The sequence below is a fragment of the Nilaparvata lugens genome, chromosome X (assembly GCF_014356525.2).
Source record: "Nilaparvata lugens isolate BPH chromosome X, ASM1435652v1, whole genome shotgun sequence".
Classification (NCBI taxonomy): Eukaryota; Metazoa; Arthropoda; class Insecta; order Hemiptera; family Delphacidae; genus Nilaparvata; species Nilaparvata lugens.
Genome location: NC_052518.1, coordinates 89,451,640 through 89,477,229, shown reverse-complemented (window position 1 = coordinate 89,477,229; position 25,590 = coordinate 89,451,640). Strand labels below are relative to the sequence as shown.

The 25,590-nt window shown below is 34.3% G+C and overlaps 1 protein-coding gene across 3 annotated transcripts in view; it reads right to left on the bottom strand.

Moving 5' to 3' along the window:
* The window catches only part of LOC111048987 (mucin-5AC), a 170,342-nt gene that overhangs the window by 100,731 nt on the left and 44,021 nt on the right, over window positions 1-25,590 (bottom strand). For all 3 annotated transcript variants that reach the window (XM_039442636.1, XM_039442637.1, XM_039442638.1), the window contains exon 2: window positions 10,841-10,957. In XM_039442636.1, the coding sequence (XP_039298570.1) occupies window positions 10,841-10,957 (117 nt within the window). The remainder of the gene's footprint in view (window positions 1-10,840; window positions 10,958-25,590) is intronic.

The following is a 25,590-nucleotide window of genomic DNA, read 5'->3' as shown; positions in this document are numbered from 1 at the left end:
CGGAGAGATAAGAGTTCAGGCACTGTTAAAGAATACGTCTTCTGTGTTACTGAAAAGTGCTTGCTGATTGACCAGGATTCGAAAATCGAAGATCCGCATCCCGGGTTTTATTCTCTGCTGGTTGGAAACCCCCACCTGAAGGGGTTTACAATCCTATAGTTTCTGCACGTATTTCAAATTTCTTTGGAAAAAACGAGAAATATGGAGATTTTTTCAATTCTCTCAATGACAAGTTCCTCACACAGGAATAACTCATGTTTTAGAAGTGAGTATTGAAAAAGATTTCAAAATATTCTTGAGTTACGCCTCAAAACGACGCTCTTCCAGAACAACTGGTTTTCTGAGCTTTTCCAAGAACGAGAATGAAATCCAGCAATTTCTATAACAAGATTTGAGAGAAAGCTGTTCGTCTGGAAATTCTGTATGAATGCTTATAGATGGTTTAATATAGACGGAAATCAAATTCCATAGTATCAAATCGAATAAAATTAGTTTGCAGCGCAGGTAACGAGAACTTGACTCACATGATATGTTTTCTGGAACGATGATTTTTCCGCTCTTGAAGAGCGTACTTCTCCTAACCTGAAGCACCGTGATCTCATGTATGTTGTGACATTGTGTAGAGCAACTCACAATGCTTTCCACGGCATTGAAAACTGAATTTCCTTGAGAGCATTCCGAATTCCAGGTAAATAGGATTTTTCGCATGTCACTCGTATTCTTGCTTGACTTGAAATTTTGTACAGCTAGAAATTCGCTATCATTCCTAACATAATCAGTGGATCTATTGTCATAAAGTTCTGACTTTCATCATTGTCATCATTACACATACCATATTATAGTATGAATACTAGCATATGAGCATATGGATATTATGGGTATATTGACACTTCCTAGGGCCAAAATAATGTTGTAGTGTCCAATCTGGAGTGTACAGGTATATATTTTGCGAAGTATTTGTTCATTTGAAGCATGAGAAATTCTTTAAAATTTTCATCATGATACCATTCTAAAGGACTGTTTTTTGGTACCAATCAAGTGCTTTTGGAATGAGAAATAATTTCCTTGGAATTCAACTTTCCATTGTTTGGAGAGGACATAATAACAATGTTGGTTTGAAGAAGAAGTTAGATGTGAAATGGGGTGTGGTTAATACACTTAAAATTCTATTACTAGAGTTTCAATAAAATCGACAAGTGATAAATAGTCACAGACACAATATTATACTACTCAACCTGACCTGCATTTATGATCAGAGAAAACACGCCTTATCTGCAAGTTACAAAACAAAAATTTATGACTGTTTAAGCTGAAATTACCTTGTTGGCAACTTATTGTTGAGAAGGAACCAGACTCACTCATTGATGTTATTCTAAAAAGGCCCAAAAACATTATTCGGTGAAATTCAAACGGGAATCTCGATAATCCTCTCCTCGTTTATCCAGGATATTTCTCCCATAATAATTGGAAAACTCCCTTCTTAAGAACAACTCTCTATGTTAATGGTATTCAATAAGTATTCAAGACGATGAACCGGAGTTAGTAATAATTAATTAGGGAGTTATAAGGTCTGAATCAGAGAGATAAGGCGAACTTCCAATGGAATAAAGTTTTCAAAGTAAATTCAGTGCCCTTATTTGAATCACTTCTTCATGTGGAAGTTGATGAGATCAAATCTTGAGATTCTCGTTTCTCAGAATAAGATTGGATTCCACATCAGACAAGAAGAGTATGAGATTATTCGTTTATGCAGGAAGTCGCGATGTTCACTCACCAATATTACGAACTCAAAGGTTCGGTTGAAGCGCAGGAATATGAAAGTTTCATCTTTTAAAAACTTTCTCTAATAACTGTGTCCACACAGGATGACTTTGTAATTATTGGTGGGAGTGGAGCCCTTCGCTCAACATCGATCGCATATTTCAAGCACGTAATATGAGTCAATATCTCAGGGAAATAAATTACTCGTGTCGAACCAGAGCCAATTTGTATGCGAAATCAGCGATCATTTTTCCAATTCTTGTTTGAAAATCGGGGCTTTCAGTTCTGAAAGTTATTACGGTAGTCTTTCTGAAATATCACGCTTCTTTCAACTAATACTACTTGATGTTTTGACCCTGTAATGACAACGGTGCTCTGACCCAGACAATGTACAATGTACGGACTCACAATTTTTTACTACCCAAATTCGAATACATTATGGAGATGATGTTGAAAAACATAGTCATCATTTAATTTGTATGATGTGGAATACTTGAAAAATTGACCAAATTATTGAGTTCGTTGTTTTAACACGAACATTTAAAATGGGATTCTTGTAATGAATAACTCTTTTAACTACTAAAGAGGTTTTGAAACGCAGAAAAACATTAAAATTCACGTTTCAAAAAATTTATGCTAACAATATTAAACAAAAACACTGAACACTGCATTCACTTTCTGCGATAATGCTAAGCATGAAAAAACATTAATTTTATTGATATAATCCGTATGATCTCGTCAATTGAAGTAAATAAAAATTTTAAATTGTCAAAGTAATTGTTCAATTTTTGTGCCGCATAACGCTGAAATATTAGCAGAAATAATTAGCCAAATGAGTGAAAATAGAAAACACGGTTAGCGCTTGATTTGTTTAACCGAGAACCGTTTTTGTTTCTAATTGATGATTCTCTCTTTCGTGAAATACTTTCTCAATTCAGGGCCAATGATTCATGCTAACAATCAGAATTCTATAAATTTATATTCCCCCCACCATTTACATTTTGAAGGGGACACTTAGGCAACCCGCTTAACAGAAAGAGCTTATCGAATTCATTTCATTCGTAATATTCATTATTGTGATGAGCATAAATAATAATTACTATTATTCTCGCACTGATTTTTCTCTGAGATTCGAACTAATTGTATTAACTATAAAATATTTTTTTGCTCTTTCAGCCTCTAACTCTTGATTTTCTCGCTCATTTACTACTGTAACATGTTCTCTATCCGTTACAAAAAACCTCAAATAATAATTCAAGAGAAATCAGTGTTAACTTTTTAAAATATTTCTCCCAATTCAAATAATTCAGAATCATCAACATTACGCTTAAGGCAACCGTCCACATTACTGGAAACTTCATTGAAATGGCGTGTATGGAGTGAACAAATTTCTAGGATTCCTATCGCAAACTGCGTTCGATTCGGGTCCAGCCTCTGCGAACGCGCAAGTTTTTGTCAACAGAATACAGTCTAGGGATTTCTATTCAAAAACGTGGCCTTCGATCGATTTCTAAAATATTGTATTCCATTCAACTCTATTCTCAATTTTCGTTTGTAATTCAGCATCCGTTGAATCCGATCGCACGTGGCCAAATGCATTGTATGAAGGGCCTTATTACCCAAATCATCAAGTTGACCTTCATAACACATGAAAAGTTGTGTATTCAACGAATTCATCGAGGTATTCCAATGGAGAGTAAGAAATGGTCAAACTCAACCTGAGACATAAATTATTTTGTAGAGAATACAAAATGGCGGATATCTGGTAAACGAAGCGTTTTTCAATAAAAATTATTGAAGATTTTCTATTCATTTTGATCGATAAAACCTCAAATGGAAGTTTATCACTCCACATAGATGGCACACTCTGTATAAATAATGCATCAAATGATACGTTGTAGATAGATTTATCGAAAGATAATCCTTGATAGAAAATTATTCATAATTTTCAAACATTGAGAATTGAAAATTCGACTTATGATGACAATATATCATATCATTGATAAAAATCTGTCATATCAATGGGAAACTGAGATAAATAGGCGAAAGAAAACTTTTGGTATCTCTGAACTTTGGATTACTATGATATTTTTCATGTGACATTTACTGGGATAATTCGTAGATATATTTTTTAGAAGGGAAGTCGTTTCATTCATCATAAATCATAATAATTATTGTACGAGTACTTTTTATTTATTCATTCATATCGCATTACTTTTTATTATGATCTTTGTAACATTCATTCTTCATAACCTTGTCGTCCTCCATTCATAATCAAATTAATCATCGGTTAATTGATAACAAAATCATTGAAAGTAATACGAAGATGAAGATATTCATAAAGCAAACTTTGAAATCCTTATAAGTTCAAAGTAATGCCTGATCATTATACGATATAGAAAGTTAGTGGAAAGACAAACCAAGTGTACCATGCTGAGTTCCACGGTAAACAAAACACGTGTGAGTAACTTCATTTTGTAGCAAAACTCAGACCTGTCTCTAACTCACTCTTCTACTAATTATCAAGGTAAACTAAACAAAATGCAGTTCTCTCTCGAAACTTAGTTGCCTTGATGTGCATTTCCTGTAGCTCGGAAGCGGAAAACCTGATGTCTCTCTGTTTCGCTCTATCTAGAATCAAAAGTTGTACGAAATCAACTCCACAAACTTTCCGTGGCTGAAAATTCATTATGTTTCCTCTATCAATGGATTCTAACGAATATCCCACTGTCACCCAAGTTTTAATTGGTGTTATGAGATGATACGGTTTTTGTAACTACAGGTTATGAAATCTATTCTGAACCAAACAAGCTAGTTTGATAGGTTTTTAAATCTGACGATTTCCTGTCTTATCACAATTTCATGAAGCATCCGAGCATATTATGAAAGATCAACAAAGGATTCCAAAAACATTACGTTGAAAATGGAAGTTCACTACTATGGTACAGTGGAACTTTATTCTCCCTTATAATTATTCACAAAGCACCTTTGTGCGTTTCACAGTATTTTTTTTGGAAGGTAAAAATGAAATGCTTTAAAAAGTTTCGTGATGAGAAGTTGTGGTGAAATGTGAAGGAAAGTTTTACGCGAACTAAAGCTGAAATTTATATGGTTCCCTCACATTTGCACAGTCATTTTCGCATATAATTCATTGATCTGGCTTGGTTGGTTGTGAACGATTAGTTCATTCTATACAATAATTATAGTATTATTGCTCTTCCTTGTTTCTTTTCTTTCTTTTTTTGCTTGTTCATGTTTGTTGTTGGACAGAATTCGCAAACAGAAACTAACTTTTTCGCAGTACGTTATAGCTCAGTATGAAACACACAATTTTCCTCGTTAGTTTGATTCATTTTCATGAAGTTTCACAATTTCAGTTTCCTCTTATTTGCGTAGTAGCCTATATTATTATACCAGTCAATGAAGGGTTATGAAGGGACAAGTTTGCAAGACAATTTTCGACCGAGCAGTTTTGTTTAGGGTAATTCGGAGGTGAGCATATCAAAATTTTCCTGTGCTTAGGAGGTATAGGTGGCAAAGGTACAATTTTTTGTTTTCTGCATATATATCTTGGAAACTATGCGTCTTATGGACATGATTATTTTGAGAACTTTGAGAGATATAGAAAAGTTGTGGGATTAATGTTGTAGTAAAATTTTATGAGATTTAACTATTCATGAGATAATCATCTCCGTAAGACGCATAGTATGCGAGAAACCAAAACAATTACCTTTGATCCACCCTCATCACCTTAGCACAGCAGGTAGGGGTGGGAACTTTTGATTTTTGAACTATTGAGCCCGGGCTATTATATCCACATTTGTAAAACAAACTCTAGAAAAATCATTATATTGATCACCCAAAAGGTAGAGGCAAATGGTTTACTGCATATAGGTTTGTTTACACGTCATTTTCTCATTGTCAATAGGTCTGACAGTCCATAACATTATCATGTCAATAGTTTCGAATTCTATATCTATCTCGGAAACAGTTTAGTACTTACGTGGGCCTATCACAATGACATGTTTGGCATTTATCTTCAACATGTCTTGATATATTTCGACGCCTCTGTTCATGCATTCTACATTTGAATTAGAAACATGATGTTGATCACAAGAAAAGCTCATCACAATCAACAAAATTTGTCATCGGATGTCTATGAATGTTTGTGTTTACATGCTGCATATTTCAGTATAAGTTAACCTTATCACTGATCACACATACAAATTTCGATCGCAATTCGTAATTTAGTTTCGTGATGTCTCCTGTGAGCTTTGTTTTGTTATTGGATGGATGGTCAGGAACATGAAAGGGGATCTAAAAAATTATTCCTATTGGTCGAGAATGTTGCTGATAAGGGGAATGTTAGAAATAGTATGATGAGGAGAAGAGGAGCAGAAGCAGAATAACGAGGAGGAAGAAGAGGAGCTGGTAAATTTGTAGGAGTAGAAGGAATGGGATGATGAGGGGAAAAGAAGGAGAAGGTAATAGAAGGAGAGGAGGATTATTCATGTAACCAGTTAACAGGATCCCCAAAGTAACTAAATTGGCTATAAAGTTTGTTCGGCTTCATATTTATTATCCACCAGTGTGTTCAGCTACCGAGCGTGAAATTGATAGGTCGCATTACACTAAACTGATTATACTGTTGAGAACATGTTATAAGTCCATTATAGCGGGCATTTGTTGAAATGATCGCTCATGATCATAAATAAATGTTATCCATTTGAAAACCACCAAATTTCAACATAACATATAAATGCTTTCTATAGTATAATGTGTGAGTAGCTTTGTTGTCATATAACTAATTACTGTAATTTGCAATTCTTTTTCTTAAATTATAATATATGATGTAAGCAATAAAGTATACACAGTACCCATGAATAAGTGTCATCATCATCATCATCATTATGTGGCACTACAACCCAATAGTCGAGTTTTGGCCTGCTCTACAATCAGTCTCCACCTCTCTCTATCCAGTGCAGTCGTCTTCCATCATCGTATTCCCAGCTCTGTCAAGTCCTTCTCCAGTTCATCCAGCCATCTGAGTTTTGGGCGTCCCACTTTCCTTTTTCCTTAAACTGTACTGCAGTACAGTACATTCTTTGGTGCCCTTGCCGGATCCATTCTCTGAACATGTCCTGCCCATCTTATTTTATTTCCTTTAATCACACCAATAATGTCAGGTTCCCTGAATTTTTCTCTCAAATGCGGCTACAACTCTGCAATCCTCTCTAGTGAGCGTCCGGGTTTCGCTACCATACGTCAATACAGGTCGAATTGTTGTCTTATATATTTGGAGTTTTGCCTTCCTGGATAAAAGTCTTGATCGTAGGACCCTGGAGACTCCAAAAAATGTCCTATTTCCCAGGGAGATCCTTCTCTTAACTTCTATATTGGTGTCATTACTGGAGGAAATCAGGGAGCCTAGATAAACGAACTTGTCTACTTTTTCAAAAACATAGTCATTCACCATAAAATCTCCTGCATATGTTCTCCGAGGTGCAACAACCATAAATTTTGTTTTGTCCTGATTGATTGAAAGCCCCATTCTTTTGGCATTTCCCTCTACTTTCAGGAAAAGTCTTTACATATCCTCTTTCCTTCGCGTGACCAGATCAATGTCATCTGCAAAAGCCAATACTTGATGCATCCTATTGAAAATGTTGCCTCTTTCATTTACTTCTGAATACTTTATAAAGTTTTGTAGTACAAAATTGAACAGGATAGGAGACAATGGATCTCCTTGCTATAGGTATTTTTTTACATTGAAAGACTCGTGTACTTCACCCCCCAGCTTTACTTCACAATATACTCCATCAAGAGTAGCCTTCACAAGACGAACATATTTAGCTGGAACTCCTAACTCATACATTGCCTCCAACAGCTTCCGTCTATCCACACTATCATTGGCGCTTGCAAAGTCAATAAACAGGTGTTTATTGATGCTCTATCTGATGCTCTACACACTTTTCCAGAATTTGGCGCAGGACAAGTATTTGATCTGTTGTGGATCGCTGGAAACGGAACCCGCATTAATAATCTCCTATTATTTCGTCTACATAGGGTTTTAATCTTTCACCAATAACTTGAGCCATAACTTTATATACAATATTTACTAAGGTAATTACTAAGGGATTGTTCTATAATTGTGGCACTCAAACTTGTCTCCTTTTTTGTAGATAGGACATATAAGTCCCTCCATTCATTTTACTGGTAAAATTTCTTCCCTCCACACCTTTTTGATTAGGTGGGCTATAAATAGATGGGTTAGATGGGCTGGCTATACTTATCCAGAGGCTCTCACCACCATGTTTGATCATTTCTGCTGGTATATTGTCTGCTCCTGCTGCTTTATCATTTTTAAGTTTACCCATGGCATTCATGATCTCTTCATAGGATGAAGGTTCCTCCTCTTGCTCAGGCTGGACCACTTGATCTTGTCCTTCCTCCTCTACCCTTGCAGTGTCTTCCTGATCAAACTCTTTTTTGTAGTATTCTGTCCACCTCTGGAACATTCCATCTTTGTCCATTTCCATTTTACCCTCTTTGTTCCTTATGCCTTGATGTAAGACTTTATTTTCTTCAAGATTATGTAGAACTTTCTTGTATCGTTTTCTCCATAGCTCTCTGTCATCTGGGCAACTTTTCCTTCTTCGAACTGTCTTTTCTTCCTCCGGAAAGTACGTACCTCTAACCTTCTCTTTAGTTTGTAACATTCTACATTTCTTCTTGTCCATCGGTTAATCATTTTCCTCCATGCATCATTTTTTTCCTCTGCTATCCTTTCACACTACTCATCATACCATTCGTTTCTTATTTGATGTCCAGCTGCTCCCAACACTTCCTCAGCTACCTTGCTTAGTGCTTCCTTCGCTATCTTCCAGTCACTTTCCACAGTGCCTTCCTGCCTCCCATTTTCTTCCTCTTTCAGTTCGTCTTTTAACCTTTCTCGGAAGGCAGTCCTGGTGTAGCCATTAATTATGGGGTCGAGATTCAATTTTTCCACCTTATTGTATCTTCTTGAACTGGTCATGAATAAGTGTCAATGTACATGTATCTTGGTCTGTTGAAGAGATTTCCTTGTAACATAACCTATTCGTACTGTATTTGATTATCAAATCAATTCATCATGAAGTTTTATATCATATGATATATGATATATTGTATATAAATATTATACATGCTATATCATATGTATTATATTGATTATATATATGTTGATTTACCTACAAATCAACTGGTTCTACAATAATAATATTCAAATTGACTTAGTGGAGAACACTACTGGATGAGGTAAAACTAAGAAGATATATATATATATATATATATATATATATATATATATATATATATAATAAATCCCTTCACTTTATGAAGAAAACTTGTCATGATATTCACTAATAATTCATAGTTGTTCAAAAGGATGTGAGCTTGTTTGTTTCTATCAAGGATTTCAGTGATTTCAATCCAACTATAAGTTGTTCTACTCGGTTCTCAACTATTCATCATATTTTTGCAAGATGAGGATGTATTACTAAAGCAATCATCTTGTTTCAGTCATGCATATCGGTGTTCAAGGCAGATGGAAGTTTTTACAGAACATTCATTAGAACTCAAAACGTGATTCATTTCAGATCACTTAAAATGATTAGTGGAGATAAAGTATGATTATTTCGTATTTGAGGTAGATTAAAGTGATAGATCCAAGGAATTGTTTATGGAAGTTTGTCTGACTCAGACTGAAATTTTGCAACTATTTACAACAATTTAGAATTCTGCAACTATTCATGTATAGTTCGATCAGCCAACAATTACAAACTGCTTGAATAATCAATTCTAGCTCCCCACATGACGACAATTGATTGATATAAAGGATTACATTATTTTTCCTCTCCCTATCATTTTAATAATGTACTTATTGTATGAATGAATGAGAAGGATCCATTGTTTTTTCCAGTGGACTTATCAGACAGTAATGATCATTTTCCAAGCTAGAATGATTACGTAAAGCCTGTTCGTAGGTTGCAAAACTCTTTTAGTCAGTTGACTATAGAGAATCTGATATGTTATCTAAAGTATCAGAGTGGGAGTATTGTATTTTCCGGCATGGACATACAAAACTTTGTGCCTCTCATATGATAGAACATCATTATGAAACCATTCTTGTTAATGTTGTGTTTTCCATTCAATTTCCAGCACAGTGAGAGGTGTTGTCATTTTATTCATATTTTTAGAAAATGTAATGAGAAGAATTTCCATGACAGGACCTTCAGTCGAATTCAATCAGGGAATTATGAATTTGAGCTTGAGTACACAGAATAAAAATTTAGTTTCACGGTATTGGCCGAACTAATGTGATATTGATCAATCATTGTTCACCATGTAGACATATACTTTAGCTTCCTGACAGAAGCATAGAAGTAGATCAAGCATGGGCTTTATTCATTGTTTAACGTATATATTCCATAACAATGATGAATTATAATAATTCATTCACTATTGTTATTTAGCATATGGAAGATACACAAGGATACAACACATGAATGGAAGTCATAAGTCTCAAATGCATGAATAATATACACTTTTTATTCCAATTTCTTTTAAAATTCATGTGTGTTATTTGGTCCAAAAAATTATAAGTTTGTCTGATCGCCATAACTTGCTAGTCCATATAGCGTTGACCAACGTTTATCTTTAAAAACTGATTGGTAGAACAATTTTGATCCTAAATTCATTCACTATAAAGAAAATTGGAATTATGATGGAATATGTGAATACGAATGAGAGTTATATAATTGGAGCTCTATGAATGGTTTCATTCTGATGGAATTCTATGAATACATCCATATATTCTGAAGAATATTTTCGTTTGAATTTCATTGAATTTCAATTTATTGTCTCCAAGTATTTAGTCTCATCTAAATGAATAAGTAGTGGTGTATTAATGAAGCATATGAGGGAGAAGGAATAATTAAACTATCATTATTGTGAGAATATCAAGAATATCATAAGATACAAGATATTGTAAAAGATTTAAGGATGAAACAAATAATAAGACGATAAGGATGAAACTCACCAATTTCTGCTCCGCACACTCTGGGAATTGTCTCCAGTATGGGAGAGCATGATGGATCTTCGAAACATAACTGCCTAGCCACCAGACAGTTGAGAGTCTCTATCGACTTCATTTGCCCTGAAAAAAAAACGAAATCAATCATAAACATGATCCGAGGCAGTAGATCTTACAAAAATGTAAGATGATTACAATTTAGTTCGCGATGTATTGAGAAATTAGGCTCAACTCACACTACATCGACTCGAATCGTACGAGCCCAATCGAGGATACTCCAGTCTCTCGACCTTACGACTTTCTTGCTCATTGTCACGACTTCAGTTCCATGCTACTCTATTTCCTAACCATACTTTATTGAAAATATAAGATCTAATTCGTCACTAATTTGCATGTAACAAATTTTATAATAAAATTATTATGAATATTATATTGTCTTATCTAATTCGTATTTATTGTCTTATATAAAATGATAAAACATCATTTCATGAAACATAACCTCACTTTCATTACAAATGCACGGAATTAAGCAACTCAAGTCGAGGCTCGACCAACATGTCGAGTCGACGACGCTCGACTCGGTCTCACAGTCGTGTGGTCGCGGAGACTAGAGTCGACTGGTCTGAGTGTCACCATTTAAAAACACATGCAGCGACGAGAAGAGACTAGAGCCGCAGTCTCTTCTCGACTTAGTCGCGTAAGTGTGAGTTGAGCCTTACTCTAATCTTGGAAATTGTTTATTCCCTCAATTGATTGGGGAATGATGTGCCTCATTCCATTAGTAGTTGGCAAGAATTGAATTGAAATTGATTGGCATGATTGGCTGGAATCACGAAAATAAATTTGTATTTTCACTCGATTGCTCTTGATTTTTCTAAAATGCTCCTTGATGATAATCATTTTTCGTTATACAGTGCTATGGGTTGACGTATAAAAACCGCTGTTATATATTCTAGAAAATTGGAAGTGAATCTCAATTAGTCAGTACTTCTGGTCATCTTCGATCATTCTGTTTTTGTTTGAACTATCATTAATACATCACTAACTTACTGCCCATGGCATTCTGTGTAACGTACAATTTATGAATGAATGAGTAAATTTGCTAGTAAAAGTAGGAGTTTAATGGATTGTTCACATGAACTGACATGTCGGTGGCCAACTGTGAGAGCCTACTGAGACAATAGACATGAGAAATGACCGAGTCAGTTACGGTTCGGTCTTACACGGCAAGGGATCTGTTAAATAAATATTTTTGTCGTTCTTCTCATTGCTCGAAGGAGCCGTAAACCTGTGAGGAAAGGCCTTATTGAATCCTACCTCACCGCATTGAAAGGGAAGCCTGGGCTTTTACGGCATCCCACGATAGTCGAGCTGATAAATATTGAAATAGGCAACACAATCGACCGTGTGAGTGTGTGTGCGTGAAACATGAATAACTAAAGTCGGGATACAGGTGAAGCGCGTCAGCTTCCCAAATGGCAGGTTGCATAACATTTCATCGCGATAACTGATGTAATTGATAATTTTATAGAACTTGTTTTCATCACGTGTCATGTCCACATAAGTAAGGGTGAACGGAGTTATGAAAATTGGAATTGAAAATAAGAATAAATTTATACGAACTCTCAACTATTCGTGGTAATTGCCGAATTCCTTGAACTCTTTTCGAAAAGTTGAATTCGAGAGTTGAAAATCTTAGATATCCAAGAATTAGAAACAAACTATACGATGCAATGAATGATATCATTAGATGATATTATATAATATGATAGATTATGTTTTGATAAATATCCAGTGAATCAATAAATTCTAATATCGTTTATTTGTAGTATTTTAACTGTATCGTTCAGTGAATATCCTAGTTATCCATCATCCCACTGAGCTAATAAGGTGTGTTGCGAATTGAGACGTGACTGACACGTGTAGCACTACTTGATGCGACGTGAATTTTTGTAGCACATGTAAAAGTAATCTGACAAGAGAATCGACATTCGATTTTAATTTCAATTTCAGGCCCCAGATACAACTGTTGAGAACGTTAGAGAAATAAGAATGAGAAAGCTATACTGTTGAAAAATAGCCAGCAAAAGGAAGAAGCAATAGATCAACGTACACTTGAAACGTGAACTTAAACACTTCGAACGTCACTTAGAAGAGATCAGCGTAAATTGGCAACACAACAAAACGCAACACGAGTGGCATCACTCGTACAACTGGTCACATAAGATGCATATTGACGAGACTATCACGGGTGGCACGCGCTACCTATAACGAGTCAGTAAATCTTGTATAATATGAAAAATCAGCGCAAATCGGGAACACATGCGATAGCAGCGCTATCATTTTTGCAAGACATGATTCTCGTGATTTTGTGGAAGAGGCAGAGTTTTTCGTGTTTTGACACGCGCTCTAATCATATGACCATGATCATTTATATGATTGAATCACACTGGAAGAATAGCACAAATTATGTTATAATCATCATCAAGAAGTATTTTCCTATTTTATATTTAAGTTAAGTTATTGGACAAAACAGAACAGTCAGTTACCAAAAAAATGAAGAAATATAATCAGTTCTATTAAAAAAACTATTGTTATTGATTGTTTCATTGTATGCAATGGATTATTTTCATATATCCCACAAATAGCTTACAGCTAGAGGGATACTATCGCACTTTTGTAATATTCAAATAAATAAATAATACTATGAAAGGAGAAACACGTCTAGCAGAAAATGATATACGCGTGCCAACATTGTGTCGCGTCGCGTCTCATTATGTGGCTAGCCTGATAAACAACAATAAACTGTGATTGCAATGAAATATGGAACCACTTATACTTTCTTTGCTATTGAAGATAGAAACAATTATCTTCTATGATACAAGCATCATAAGGAACCAAAGATTCTAGGTAAGTCTTAATGGAATGATTACAATGAATAATTATGATTAATAATAATGATTAATGGGAATCTGTGAGATGAATGAGAATCTAAACGATAAACCTGATTAAATTTTTTAAGAGGTTTTGGGCGAATACCTCTATTTTCCCCTTCATGTTATCGCTTCAAACTGTTCAAATGAGTTAAGAGAACAAAAAATTGCCAAATATAGTGAGGTCCACGTTATAATGGCGATAAATAGAAATAGGAGAACAGCGTTGTCGATTCTCTGCCTTGCCACTCACTGCCTTCCATAGAAGATAGTTGATACTAGTATGTCTAATATCAGTAATATCAACTGTTCTTGTTTGAAATAAGGGATTGGATTTATTCGACAAGAAAATATATTTTACAACTAGTAGGTAACTCGTGCTTCGCAAGGGTCTATTTTAAAACTTTGCAAACTGAAAACTTGACGTAATAAAAAATTCGAAATTTGAAAATGGGCCTATAACCATCCTCGGTTAATAAAGAATCTTTATGCAAAATTTCAAATCAATCAGTCCAGTAGTTCAGACGTGATGATGCGTCCAACATGATTTCACGTACGTGTATGAGCCAGCTCTTTCCATTATTATAGTAAAGATTATGGATATATGGATGATTTATCAGTATCTTTGAATGAGAATAACTTTTGAACGGTTTGAGAAATCGTATCATATGACCAAAGTAAGTTTTCTGTCTTCTAACTTTGTCATATGACTACCTTCCAATTTGAAAAAATGAAGTTGAATTCAAAATGGCGGAACGAAATTTTGATGCGACAGAAAATCAGTTATTTTTATTCGAATAGGATCCCCAATCATACCTATCATCTAACGTCCCTTTTAAAAGAATTGTTCAGCTGCTTCTATACAACAACTGAAAGCATGACAAATTGAAAACTTGACGTAATAAAATCTTGAAGAACTGAAAATGGGCATATAACCATCCTCGGTTAATTAAGAATCTATATGCAAAATTTCAAATTAATCAGTTGAGTAGTTCAGACGTGATGTTGCGTCAAACATAATTCCCTATTCCTTACGTGTATAAGCCAGTTCTTTCCTTTATTATAGTATAGATAACTGAAGAAGACATAATACTTGAAAACCTCACAAAATCATATTGATTTTTTTCAATATATCAATAAATTTTAGTATCGATTAGATCCTCCTCAATTTGAATCAGGCAGCCTTTTGTTTTCCCAATTCCAAACAAAATACCTAAAATATTCGTTTCACTGCGAATTTGTGTCTGATTGTACATTATAACTGAAGAATATGAATTATTACTTATTTTATTGTGATCTATTCATGTTTTTCATATGAAATTCAATGATAGGCCTACAACATGAAGAGACTATGTCCATTTCATTTGTACTGGTGGCAAACTTTTACATTAAAAATAATTATTTGTTAAAATCCCAGTTCAATTGTAATGGAAACAAATTCCTTCAAAAAATAATTGATAATAATACGTTTCGAGGGAAAAAATCAAGAACAAAAAAATTGGGAAGAATCGGGATTCGAACGAAGGAACCATCGCTCCGGAAGCGAGCGTTTTACCGTTACGCTACACTACACGCCTCCGTTCGAAAATAATTGTCTTGTAACAGCATTATAAAACCTCCTCATAAAAAACACACTTCTGGGCCACAACAATGACAATGTAGCCTATGACGTTAGTGGAACTTCATGTACGGTAGCATGAATGAAGTTTGAGCATTAATTCTGAAAAATATAGAAGGAAAATTGAAATTTGGGCTTCCAGGTGCACGAGATTGATATTTCTAGAATCTATGTGTAAAATTTGGAAATCTAAATCATTCCTGTTTTTCTGGTATGCAATCCACAAGTTGACGTGTTTTGATGCGAACAAACTAGTGGGGAGTCCGATCTCAATAGGCATCAAACCTGCAACAGTGTAGAAATCAATCTGAAACTAACAAACGAACACACGAGCAAACACAACCCTACTCTCTCTTATTATTCAGATATAATAAAAAAATTAATTTTCATCATTTAGATTAAATATTTTGTTGATTAATTATATTCCAAGATTATTGAAAAATTATCTGGCAACGTTGCGGAGCTGGAAAAAAATAGCGCAGTTTGCTTTGTTGAATGATAAAGAATGGCAACATCAATGTTAATCAACTACTACCATCATAACGTAAACCTAACTATAGGCCTACCATCATCAGCTCATTAGCTCATGAAGAAGTAGAATCAGCATGAGCAAACATCAAGTGGGAGTAAACAGTGGATGGGAATTAAAGTTTAAATGATATTTATATTGAACGGGGAGCAACATTAATTGAGAACAAACATTTGAACATTGGGTGCCTTCATTATTGCTTTCTTCTTTTGCATTCCCCATGTTCCACGGTGCTTGGAATACGAGCTCGATAGTCAATTTTACAGTGTTTGCATGAGTATCTATTATTCTGGATGCAATGTGTTGGAAAAAGTAGCACCAGTCAATTGCAGAGAAGAAAAATATTTGATAACGTTTACCACGCGAAAAGCATAACTAGGTCGAGGCTGAATCGATAGCTTCAACTTCGATGATTTTTGACAGTCATCTACTTTGGTGGAGCGGCAATTTCAAAGGATAAATGCCCTCTCGCTTATTAGGGTTGTGTGTGGAAGAGGGTGAAGTTTTTTTGTAAAAGATAGAGAGGGAAACACTACTAATTTGTATGAATTCACTCCTAAATAAGCGAAAGGGTGAATGTATAATCAACATTTTTGCCAGTTTGTTTTCATGTTGATTACGCCCACATGTCTAAATCTAAACTGAGTAGTGATGTAGTTTTATTTCATCGTTTGATACGTGCACGATTGTATCAAGTATTGAAGTAGTGTAGTGCCATGTATTTAGTATCATTGTGGGTAATGTATTCTCAATTCTATACAATGAATCAACACTGGGAGAAATGGAAATTATAATCAAATGGCTATAGCTGTGATTCATTCCGATGAAAGTTATGTATGAGGTTTTTAGTTGAACCGTATAGGAAATATACGTAAAACTTTCAATGTTTTAATGTGAGTATCAATTCACATTCACTTTTTCAATGAAGTGGTTACAATGTACAGGTAGAACTGTAGATTGAGAGATTTCAGTTGAACAAGAGCAAGGCGTCGAAGCACTGAATGTGATTATGCCGAAAACAGAGAATAATAACGAAGTGAATAATATATACATTGTTTCGCAGATTCAAACAGCAAGTAGTAATAGTTGATCCAGTTGTTGGCAACAACTTTTTATGATGACTGAAGGGGGCTTGAACATAATCAAGAGCAGACACACTGAGTATATATATAGAATGTAGAAACAAAAAAAAAATTAACAGCTTGTATCAGAATAGATAAAGCTACACACATAATGATAACATTAATTTTCAAATCTGGGGAAACTTTTTTCAAACTGAAATTTAATCTTGACGAGATTCTTTGCTATTTTTAATTTTGATATGATCCTCTGAATACTTAGCTGATACAGTTTCAAATATTGATTTCCATGTAGTATGTGATACACGAATAACTGCTTCCTTCTTTCAATAATTCCTGTTGAAAGACCTCTTCCTCGCTCTATTTTTCGTTGATACAAGGCAACAATGTTCACAGAACTGTTAAAGTTTTTTTATATTTCTTCAGTGATATGGCTAGAGAAAATACAGACTGTCGAAAGGTTCTAAACCTCCAACTGTCATGTCAGTTCTTCTTTTAAGGCTTCTGTACAAGAACTTCCCCATCAACTTTCCTCTTGAAAAAAGTTTGACATTTCACCAAACCGAACACCTAGGTGGTCACTAAGTGCTTACTTAGATGAGATATCAGACATGAAAACAAGCATCGATAAGGGTTTCGTTTGTGTCTCAGGGAAAGATACTACAAAACAGGAACTACAGGGAAAATCAGATTGTTTTTTGATCAAAAATTAGTCCAAATGACTTGATGTGGACAGTCACTTGAAATTTTGAATTCCACTGAGTATCGATTAACCCTAAAAATTTATGAAAATAGTATATTCTCCAAAAACTTTGGTTTTCATTCTATTAGAAGCTCAATAACAATATTTCGGTTGAGTTCAGCAATTGATTCACTACTTACAATCATAATCGAGAGTACGAGTAACAGTCATAGATCACCCATATTAAAATAAACAATTCTCTCACTGGATGTTTCGACGGAGCCCACAGCTATGAAAGTCTTTACGATCTTGGACATAATAATAATGGTTCAGAAATAGAATAATAATCTGTTTTCTGAACTTACAGTAAATAACCCATGAAATATCACACCATTATCATAATCATACTGTGTTCCAGATTAGTGATAGGATTATTTAACGTTCTCAGTTAATAATTTTACACTTATAATTCAATAGAGAACTGTTTGACAAATGAGACATTACAATAATTGTATGTCTCCCTTATACACTTGATGTCTTCCAGTCAATTCTTATTACAATTATTTGATGCACTCTGAATATAACATGAGAAAAAAATAATGTATTCATTGGAAATGGTAGTTCATTTCTCGATGAAATTTGAATAAGTTATCCTCACTGAAAATGAGCGATTGCTTATCTCGATCAGAGTGTTTCATCAAGTAAGTGGTAGATTGGATTAAGCGATAGAATACGTCATAAAACCTCACTCTTCCCCCTATTGTAAAATATATTTGATTCATAGGTTTTAAGTGATAATAATTTACGATTTTATTCTTATATTATCGACGAGTACTAATTCATTAACTCTGTTGTCTCCACTCACTTCCATGATATTCAACAACAAAATCATTTACGACATGTACATTTCAATCATAATCCATTTGCTAACTGGGAAGAAAATAGGTGGGGCGTATGATGACATCACATAATTGAAGTTGCGAGAACTTATAGGAATGAGACGGCTCCCGAAAATTGTAGTAAAACTAGGTAAGTGGCCCTAAATTATTTCGATCGTGAACCATCCTACCAAGACTAATTTAAATTGGAATACTCGACAGGCTGAGTCTTCAAACTAAACTTCAACTTTCATCACATCCGAGATTCTCACTTTTAGCAGTTACGTAACCTTATCATAGGGACTTAAAATCATGTTGACACCCTGTTTCAGACAATTTCTCCTTGTCTTTTATTCATTTTCCTTCTTCCTGCTCCACGTTTTCACCTTGCAACACTCCTCCACTTCTCCATCTGATTATCTTTTTCCATATTCATTTTCTCCACCTCCTCTTTTTCATCTCAACATTTTCATTTCATACTACATGTATCTTCTTCATCACTTTCGCCTTTACTTTTTACACTTAATGTTAAGATTCGAGCAGAGATCCGCTTTTTTGCTCAATAACCTTGCAGGGCTACCTCTAACAGCTCAAATCTGAAGATGAAAAGATGAAAGTTCATGGGGGAATTGAATTTACTCGAAGTTGTCTCTCAAAAGACAAGTGAGCGGAAAATGTTTCGGACTCTCTGAAGGGATACGGTACTCAGAAGCTCAAAAACATCAAACAGAATACTGGATTGCCCAATACAGTTTAAATAATTACTGAGGTTTCTTACATTATCCAATATTTCTAATTATTATCTCATCAAAAAAACATGTAAGCTACTCAAACGTTGAGAAAATTTTTCCTAGAAAAATTGGAGACTATCACTATCCATTTTTAATCGTTTGAAACTGAATTAATACTTTACACCAATCTTGGCTATGACAATACCTACTGAGAATTATTACTACTTTCAATAAACTATAAAAACGACAAGCAAAAACTATAAACAACATCTTGTACCAATCAATATAAGCTATAGCTCAAAACAAGATTTTCAAGTTCATCATAGTATAAATATTCTCGTGCAAATATATTATAATATATGCATGTCAGCTAGAGATGCATCAGTTTTTAAGGTTGTATTATATTTACAAACCATATTATATGCATATTGAACATGATTTATACTATGCTGAGAATGTATTCTCTTGAATAAATATCCGGAGCATGTATGTTGCATCCTGGTTGTTACAATATTTCCTGTTGGGCCTCCACAATCTCTATCACATTTTATGCAACCTATTAGATTACAGAAGGCTTTTATTCGTCTTATTTGAGGTGAATATAGGCTCTTATAACCCCTTCTCAAAGCAACATCCATGTATATTACCACTGTGACATTCATGCAGTGCTTTTTGGTGTTCTACAGGTAAAGACAGAGTAGCAATGGAGATTTGATTCGAATGCTCCTTGCAATGCGAGTGAAACTAGAGTAGAGTAGTGCATTGATGGAACGAAAATCGAAAATTAATTTTATTCACTTCATAAGCCTTTTCTAAAGAAATGAAAATATATTCATTTTAAAACTATCATTCACTGAGATTCCTTACAAAAATTTACTGTTTAGTAAAGAAGATGATTCTGATTGTAAACTTAGTTCTCTTGATGATTTTGAAATGAACTGAATCAAATCTCTGACTAGATTAGAAATTAAATCGTGAGAAACATATTCTTCATCTAATTGTATCAATACTGATCAGAGTCAAATGTATTAGAATGATATTAAAAAAAAAACAAATTTAAATTGCTTATCTAGAGAGACCAGAATAGATTTTCAACCAGAATAGATTACAATATTGAGTTGTTACAATTTTCCCTGTTTGTTTTGATTGTAGACAGTTGTTCCAAACTTTTCTCTCAAAAACGTTTTATAATAATTGATAAAAGTGCGGAATATTACAACCGGCTTATGAGATGATTAAGGATATTGTACCAAATGAGGATTATTGAGATAATTAGTTTGATTCCCAGTTGAGGAGTAAATACGAACAAAGTTTCAACAGGGAAGATGTGTGAATACATCATTAAAACGATAATGAGCGCGCATGAGAAGCAGGCTGCTTGTTGCAGGTATTACAAGGGTAGCAACACCTAGATACATGTATTTTGTTACAATAAACTACATCGTTATTAACTCCCTAACACTGAATACTCTGAAATCATCACTTCTAATTATATGAATAACATCGATAATTTATAATTATTCAATCATAATCCTTAAACTTAATTTAATTATATCGTCCCTGTTGCATGATGAATACAAACTAGTAATACAAGTAGTCAGCTGGTTGTAAGAATAGGTAAAAATTAAACTATTACATTTATTTTTCATCATGCAACATGATGGTTGATACACAGGTCCATTTAATCCATTTAATAGCTCACACATGATAAATAATTAGCAATCATAAAATACAATAATTACTTCAACACGAAAATAACCGTGGAACTTCATAAGTCGGAGAGCAAGAGAAGAGGCATTTGGAATGATTGATCAATTTATTAATCAAATGATTGATTGTTTAAGGTCAGTTGACTGGTGATCAGAATTTTCCGGCTCGATTTCCGTTCTTAACAAATATTTTCTGTAACATTGTAGGATTTCCCATCAACTATAATTTTGTTGTATATATTCGCAGTTACGGAAGCTCTCAGAACGATTGAAGGTAGCGTAGGGATTTGTCTTTTAAAATAACAATAGTGATTATGATATATGATAATATTATTAATGTGCTTATATAAATCTAGTGCTCTTCTATATGAAGAAGATCCATTTGGTGTTTTTAGTTACTAGGTTTCTCTTTATTGGTTGTTGTCTATGGTTTTCATGATATTTGGAATAGTTGAGCGTTTCTAGCCTCGGCCAATGATATTGGAGGTTCACTTACATTGGTAACAGCTATTGGCTAATCGTAGAGATTGATGATCCTGTAACAACCGAATCTATATTCTCAAATTGTTTTAATAAATCAGTGGTTTTGACAATATCAAGTTTTTTATTCAATTCTTGAAGTTATGGTCAGGTCGATTCAGGTGATTCAGCTCGCTAGCATTCTTCTATATCCGTATCTACTATATCTATCAATGACTCTGTTCTTATGTTGCACAGTTGCATAGTTATGACACAAGATAAAAGTATTCTTTATTCTTTCTAGTCATCTTTGATTTTCCTTATATGGAGGATATGTATTTGACCCTATAAAACAAGAAGAAAATCCTTGTTCAAAGAAATCTTCCCTTTTTCCTTGATTCTTGAATCTATTGTGGAGGAGGGCTGGATATTTGGAAATTACAAATTGCTCAAAATTTAGATTGTACAATGTATTTTCAGGACTGATGAGTAGGCCTATTGTTCATCATGTGATTTTTTATTGAAATTTCGATTAACATTCCAATACAATCAGACAAAGATAATCAATAATCAACAAGGAAGGACAACTGTTATGAGATTTTTGTGGATAGCCTAATCACGAAGGAATGGGAAAGATGAGTAAGGGTGATGATGCGAAGGGAGTTGAGTAAGGATAGAGGAAGAATTAGGAAGGAAAACGTTTGGATGAGATGAAGGTTGAACACTGTCTTTTGTTCATTATAGAGCTTTATTATGAGCTCTGATTGGCTCGATTGATAAAGTTGATTCCATTGAAGAGGGACGGGGGAGGAAATGAACATTCTCAAAGGGTCTTATTCCTTTGCTTGATCGACAGTTCCAGGTAATATCTATAAACATAATTCTCAATTTAAAATTATTGTAAACCTGAAATATGATTGTGAATCCTCCCGTATAATGGAACTAATGAATTTTACAATTTTCACTACTTTATCTGTAACTTCTTTTCTCTGTGGTAACAGTAATATGATTGAAATATTTGAACTGAAACATCCAGTCTCACAAACGAAACTTGATATCATGAATAATTTATGATTTATCACTAATAGTCAGTTGAATTACTCTGCAGAGTGGATTATAGTTAGTGTAATCACATTAAAATGCAAATAAAGTAATAAAGCAGTTGGCTCGGTTGTCGCACTGATAAGCTATCGATAGAATAAGTCAAGTTCCATGCGCGTGTTACTTCTGATGTAAGGTTGACCATGTGAAGAGCCGACTTCTCTGAATGATATAACTTATGAGATTAAATCGATTATAGGTAGTTCGGAACCCACCTAGAGCTGTAGGACATCTCATCATCATTCATCTCATAACCAACACATTAGCCAAGTGGGTATCACCCTCACATGAAAAAAGTGTACAAGATTCATGTGGAAATATTAAATGTATCTCCATGATGACAGGTTTGATAGACTACTGAGAAAACTTTTTCTCAAGTACGAAACATCAAAATTACGAGGATAAAAAACGAAATTGAATGTTCAACTTATCTATTAGTTAAAGCATTTTTTGAAAGAATACGCTAAGTGCAAGGCACGTGCTTGGTAATTTGAAACATTCAAGACGAGAGTCATGACAAGACTGTGAAAGTCAACTTCCAATATTTCAAAAACTTGAGTTACTCTTACACAGATTACCCACACTACGAATTGGACGGGGATCAAATAGCAAGGCAATGAGAATCCGAATAAGAAATAGTTTATTTAAATGCTGCTTTCATTTAAATATTCATCGATTACCAAATTAAATAGGAATCAGATTCATGTATTTGTCCACTACCAAATTTATAATTCTAAATTATTATTGGGTTATCCCGTTTAGTATCTATTATGATGATTCTATCTCATGCAATAATTATAATAATGACAAGGAAGTAGTGGTGGATCTTATACACTTATATCTAGAACGTTGGAAACGAATTTTTATAATGTAAAAGGAGTGGGAATCCATCATTTGAGCTGAACTATGTGAGACAGCGTGCGCCACATCCTATCACTCAGTAATTGAACTCGCCCAACTTGTGGATTGGCGAGTGGAAATGGCGGGGCAGCGCTGGAGACCTCTTTCCTAGGCAAGCTATTCCTCTACTGTGGAGTGCGAAAGCTCATTCTTCATTGTCAGACACCATCTTGCGGAGAGAAATAGAGGATGGCAGTGGTTAAGGGAGAATAAAAAAAAGAGAGAAAAGATAGAGCGAGTGAAAGGAAAAGTACTAAAGGGTGAGCGAGTGAGAGGGAGATAGAAGATAGAAAGGTGAAGGATGATGCTTCTGAAAAGAGAGGAGAGGAGTAAATGAGACTGGAGCTTAGTGCTTAGATTGATTGTGGAACATTTCTTGAATAATTTCCGTTTCGTTTATCTACGTTCAGTAATATGCAAGAGTTTGATTCAAGATTTCTGAGTCTTTTCATCGGTTCAGCTCTGAATTTGGGCCCACTAATACATAGACAATATGGGCTAAATTAGTAAGTAAATAATATTAAGTAAGTATTACTAGTAAGTAAGTATCATAAGTAAGATCAGAATTGAGCTGGACTCCCATCAGTGTCAGTAAAAGTGATCGGTATAGTGAGATTATTACTGCTATAAGTTGAAATGCAACTATATTTTTAAAACTCGGCCGTGCTGAGAGAGAATTCTCCAATCATGGAGATGATATTGTCACTGTGCTGGTCTCTTTCACTGATACTGATATGTGGGAATCCAAATTTTACCTGGGTGACAGATCAAACTTTACTATTGAAAATGTTGAATAACGGTATTAACTTCCACAATAAGTGTTTACTAACACTCAAATGAATAAGATTTGAAAGTTCAGTTTTCCAGTTTTTCAGTTCAGTTCAATGTCTTCATTTATTCAGTTTATACTTGTTTATTTTGAAATGAAATTATCTTCGAAACGGTTCAAGGAATCGATGAGCAATCTTCATCGTTCTTTTTCTCTTGAAATTCCGTATTGAAATACGTGATTGATGACCACCTCCCCATTCTAAAAGTGAACCTAGATTAAAAATGGCAAATCCAAGATGGCAGACCAAAATTATTAACGAACAGAAGATTTGAATTTTGAGTTTGAGTGAGATCCCTAATCAAAACTACCATTAAATAATCATTGTGTGAGAAATATTAAGCTTTTTAATATTATTTTTTAAGCTTTTAGTCTTTTCTGTATGATAATGTATAAACAAGCATAGCATGCGTACGCTATTCAATTCAGCTGAGGAAATTAAAATTCAAAATTTTTCTGAAAATTAAGCACTTACACTATGTAGTGTGATTAAAGTCAATTTGAATAACGGTTCAGGCCATGAACTATAGAGTTGACAATGCTTCAACTAAGTGGATCAGGCAGAAGAAAAAAGGGAAGCTGTCATCTGATAGCGCTGTTATTATAAGGAACAATAATCTGAAACGGAAAACACTACCTAACATAATAGACTGAACAGTAATCTAGGTTAGAGATGACAGTGATAAACCAGCACCTATAGAGGACATTGATTTGATAGACTAGCAATAATAGAATGGGCAGTTCCATAAATTTTGAATCTGGTAATGTGAGGTACTGTGAGCTAATGTTAATACGCCTCCAAAGCCATTATGTTAACGTTCACATAATAGAGCATCCAAATCATCAAAATACTATCGAACTTAGTGGAAGAATGCAATAATGACTACCGACAAATCTTCCCAACTAATGATGTCACCAACAAAGGATATAAAATATTCAAACGCCAGTAGAAAAATAGTCACGCAAATTGCTTGTAATCTTGTTATGACGTATTGTACAAAAACGTTTCCAGTGTGACGTCATGAATGACATGCACTGTATCTACCTCACTTAAATTTTCGTTGTTCCTAACTCTCGCTCCTTATCCTATCTTTATTGATATTTGATGGTTGTTTATTGAATAAAAGGCAGCAAATACAAGAGTCAACAAGAATTCGTTTTAAAAGCAACATAGTTTATCTAATGATGAATAGCAAAAGAAAGTTGAGTGAAATCATCGTGAAAAAGTTTATTACACTGTGTGATTCGTCATTGTTGTTTAGTCTCGAATTAAAAGAATTCAATTCATCACAACCACAGTTATTTTAA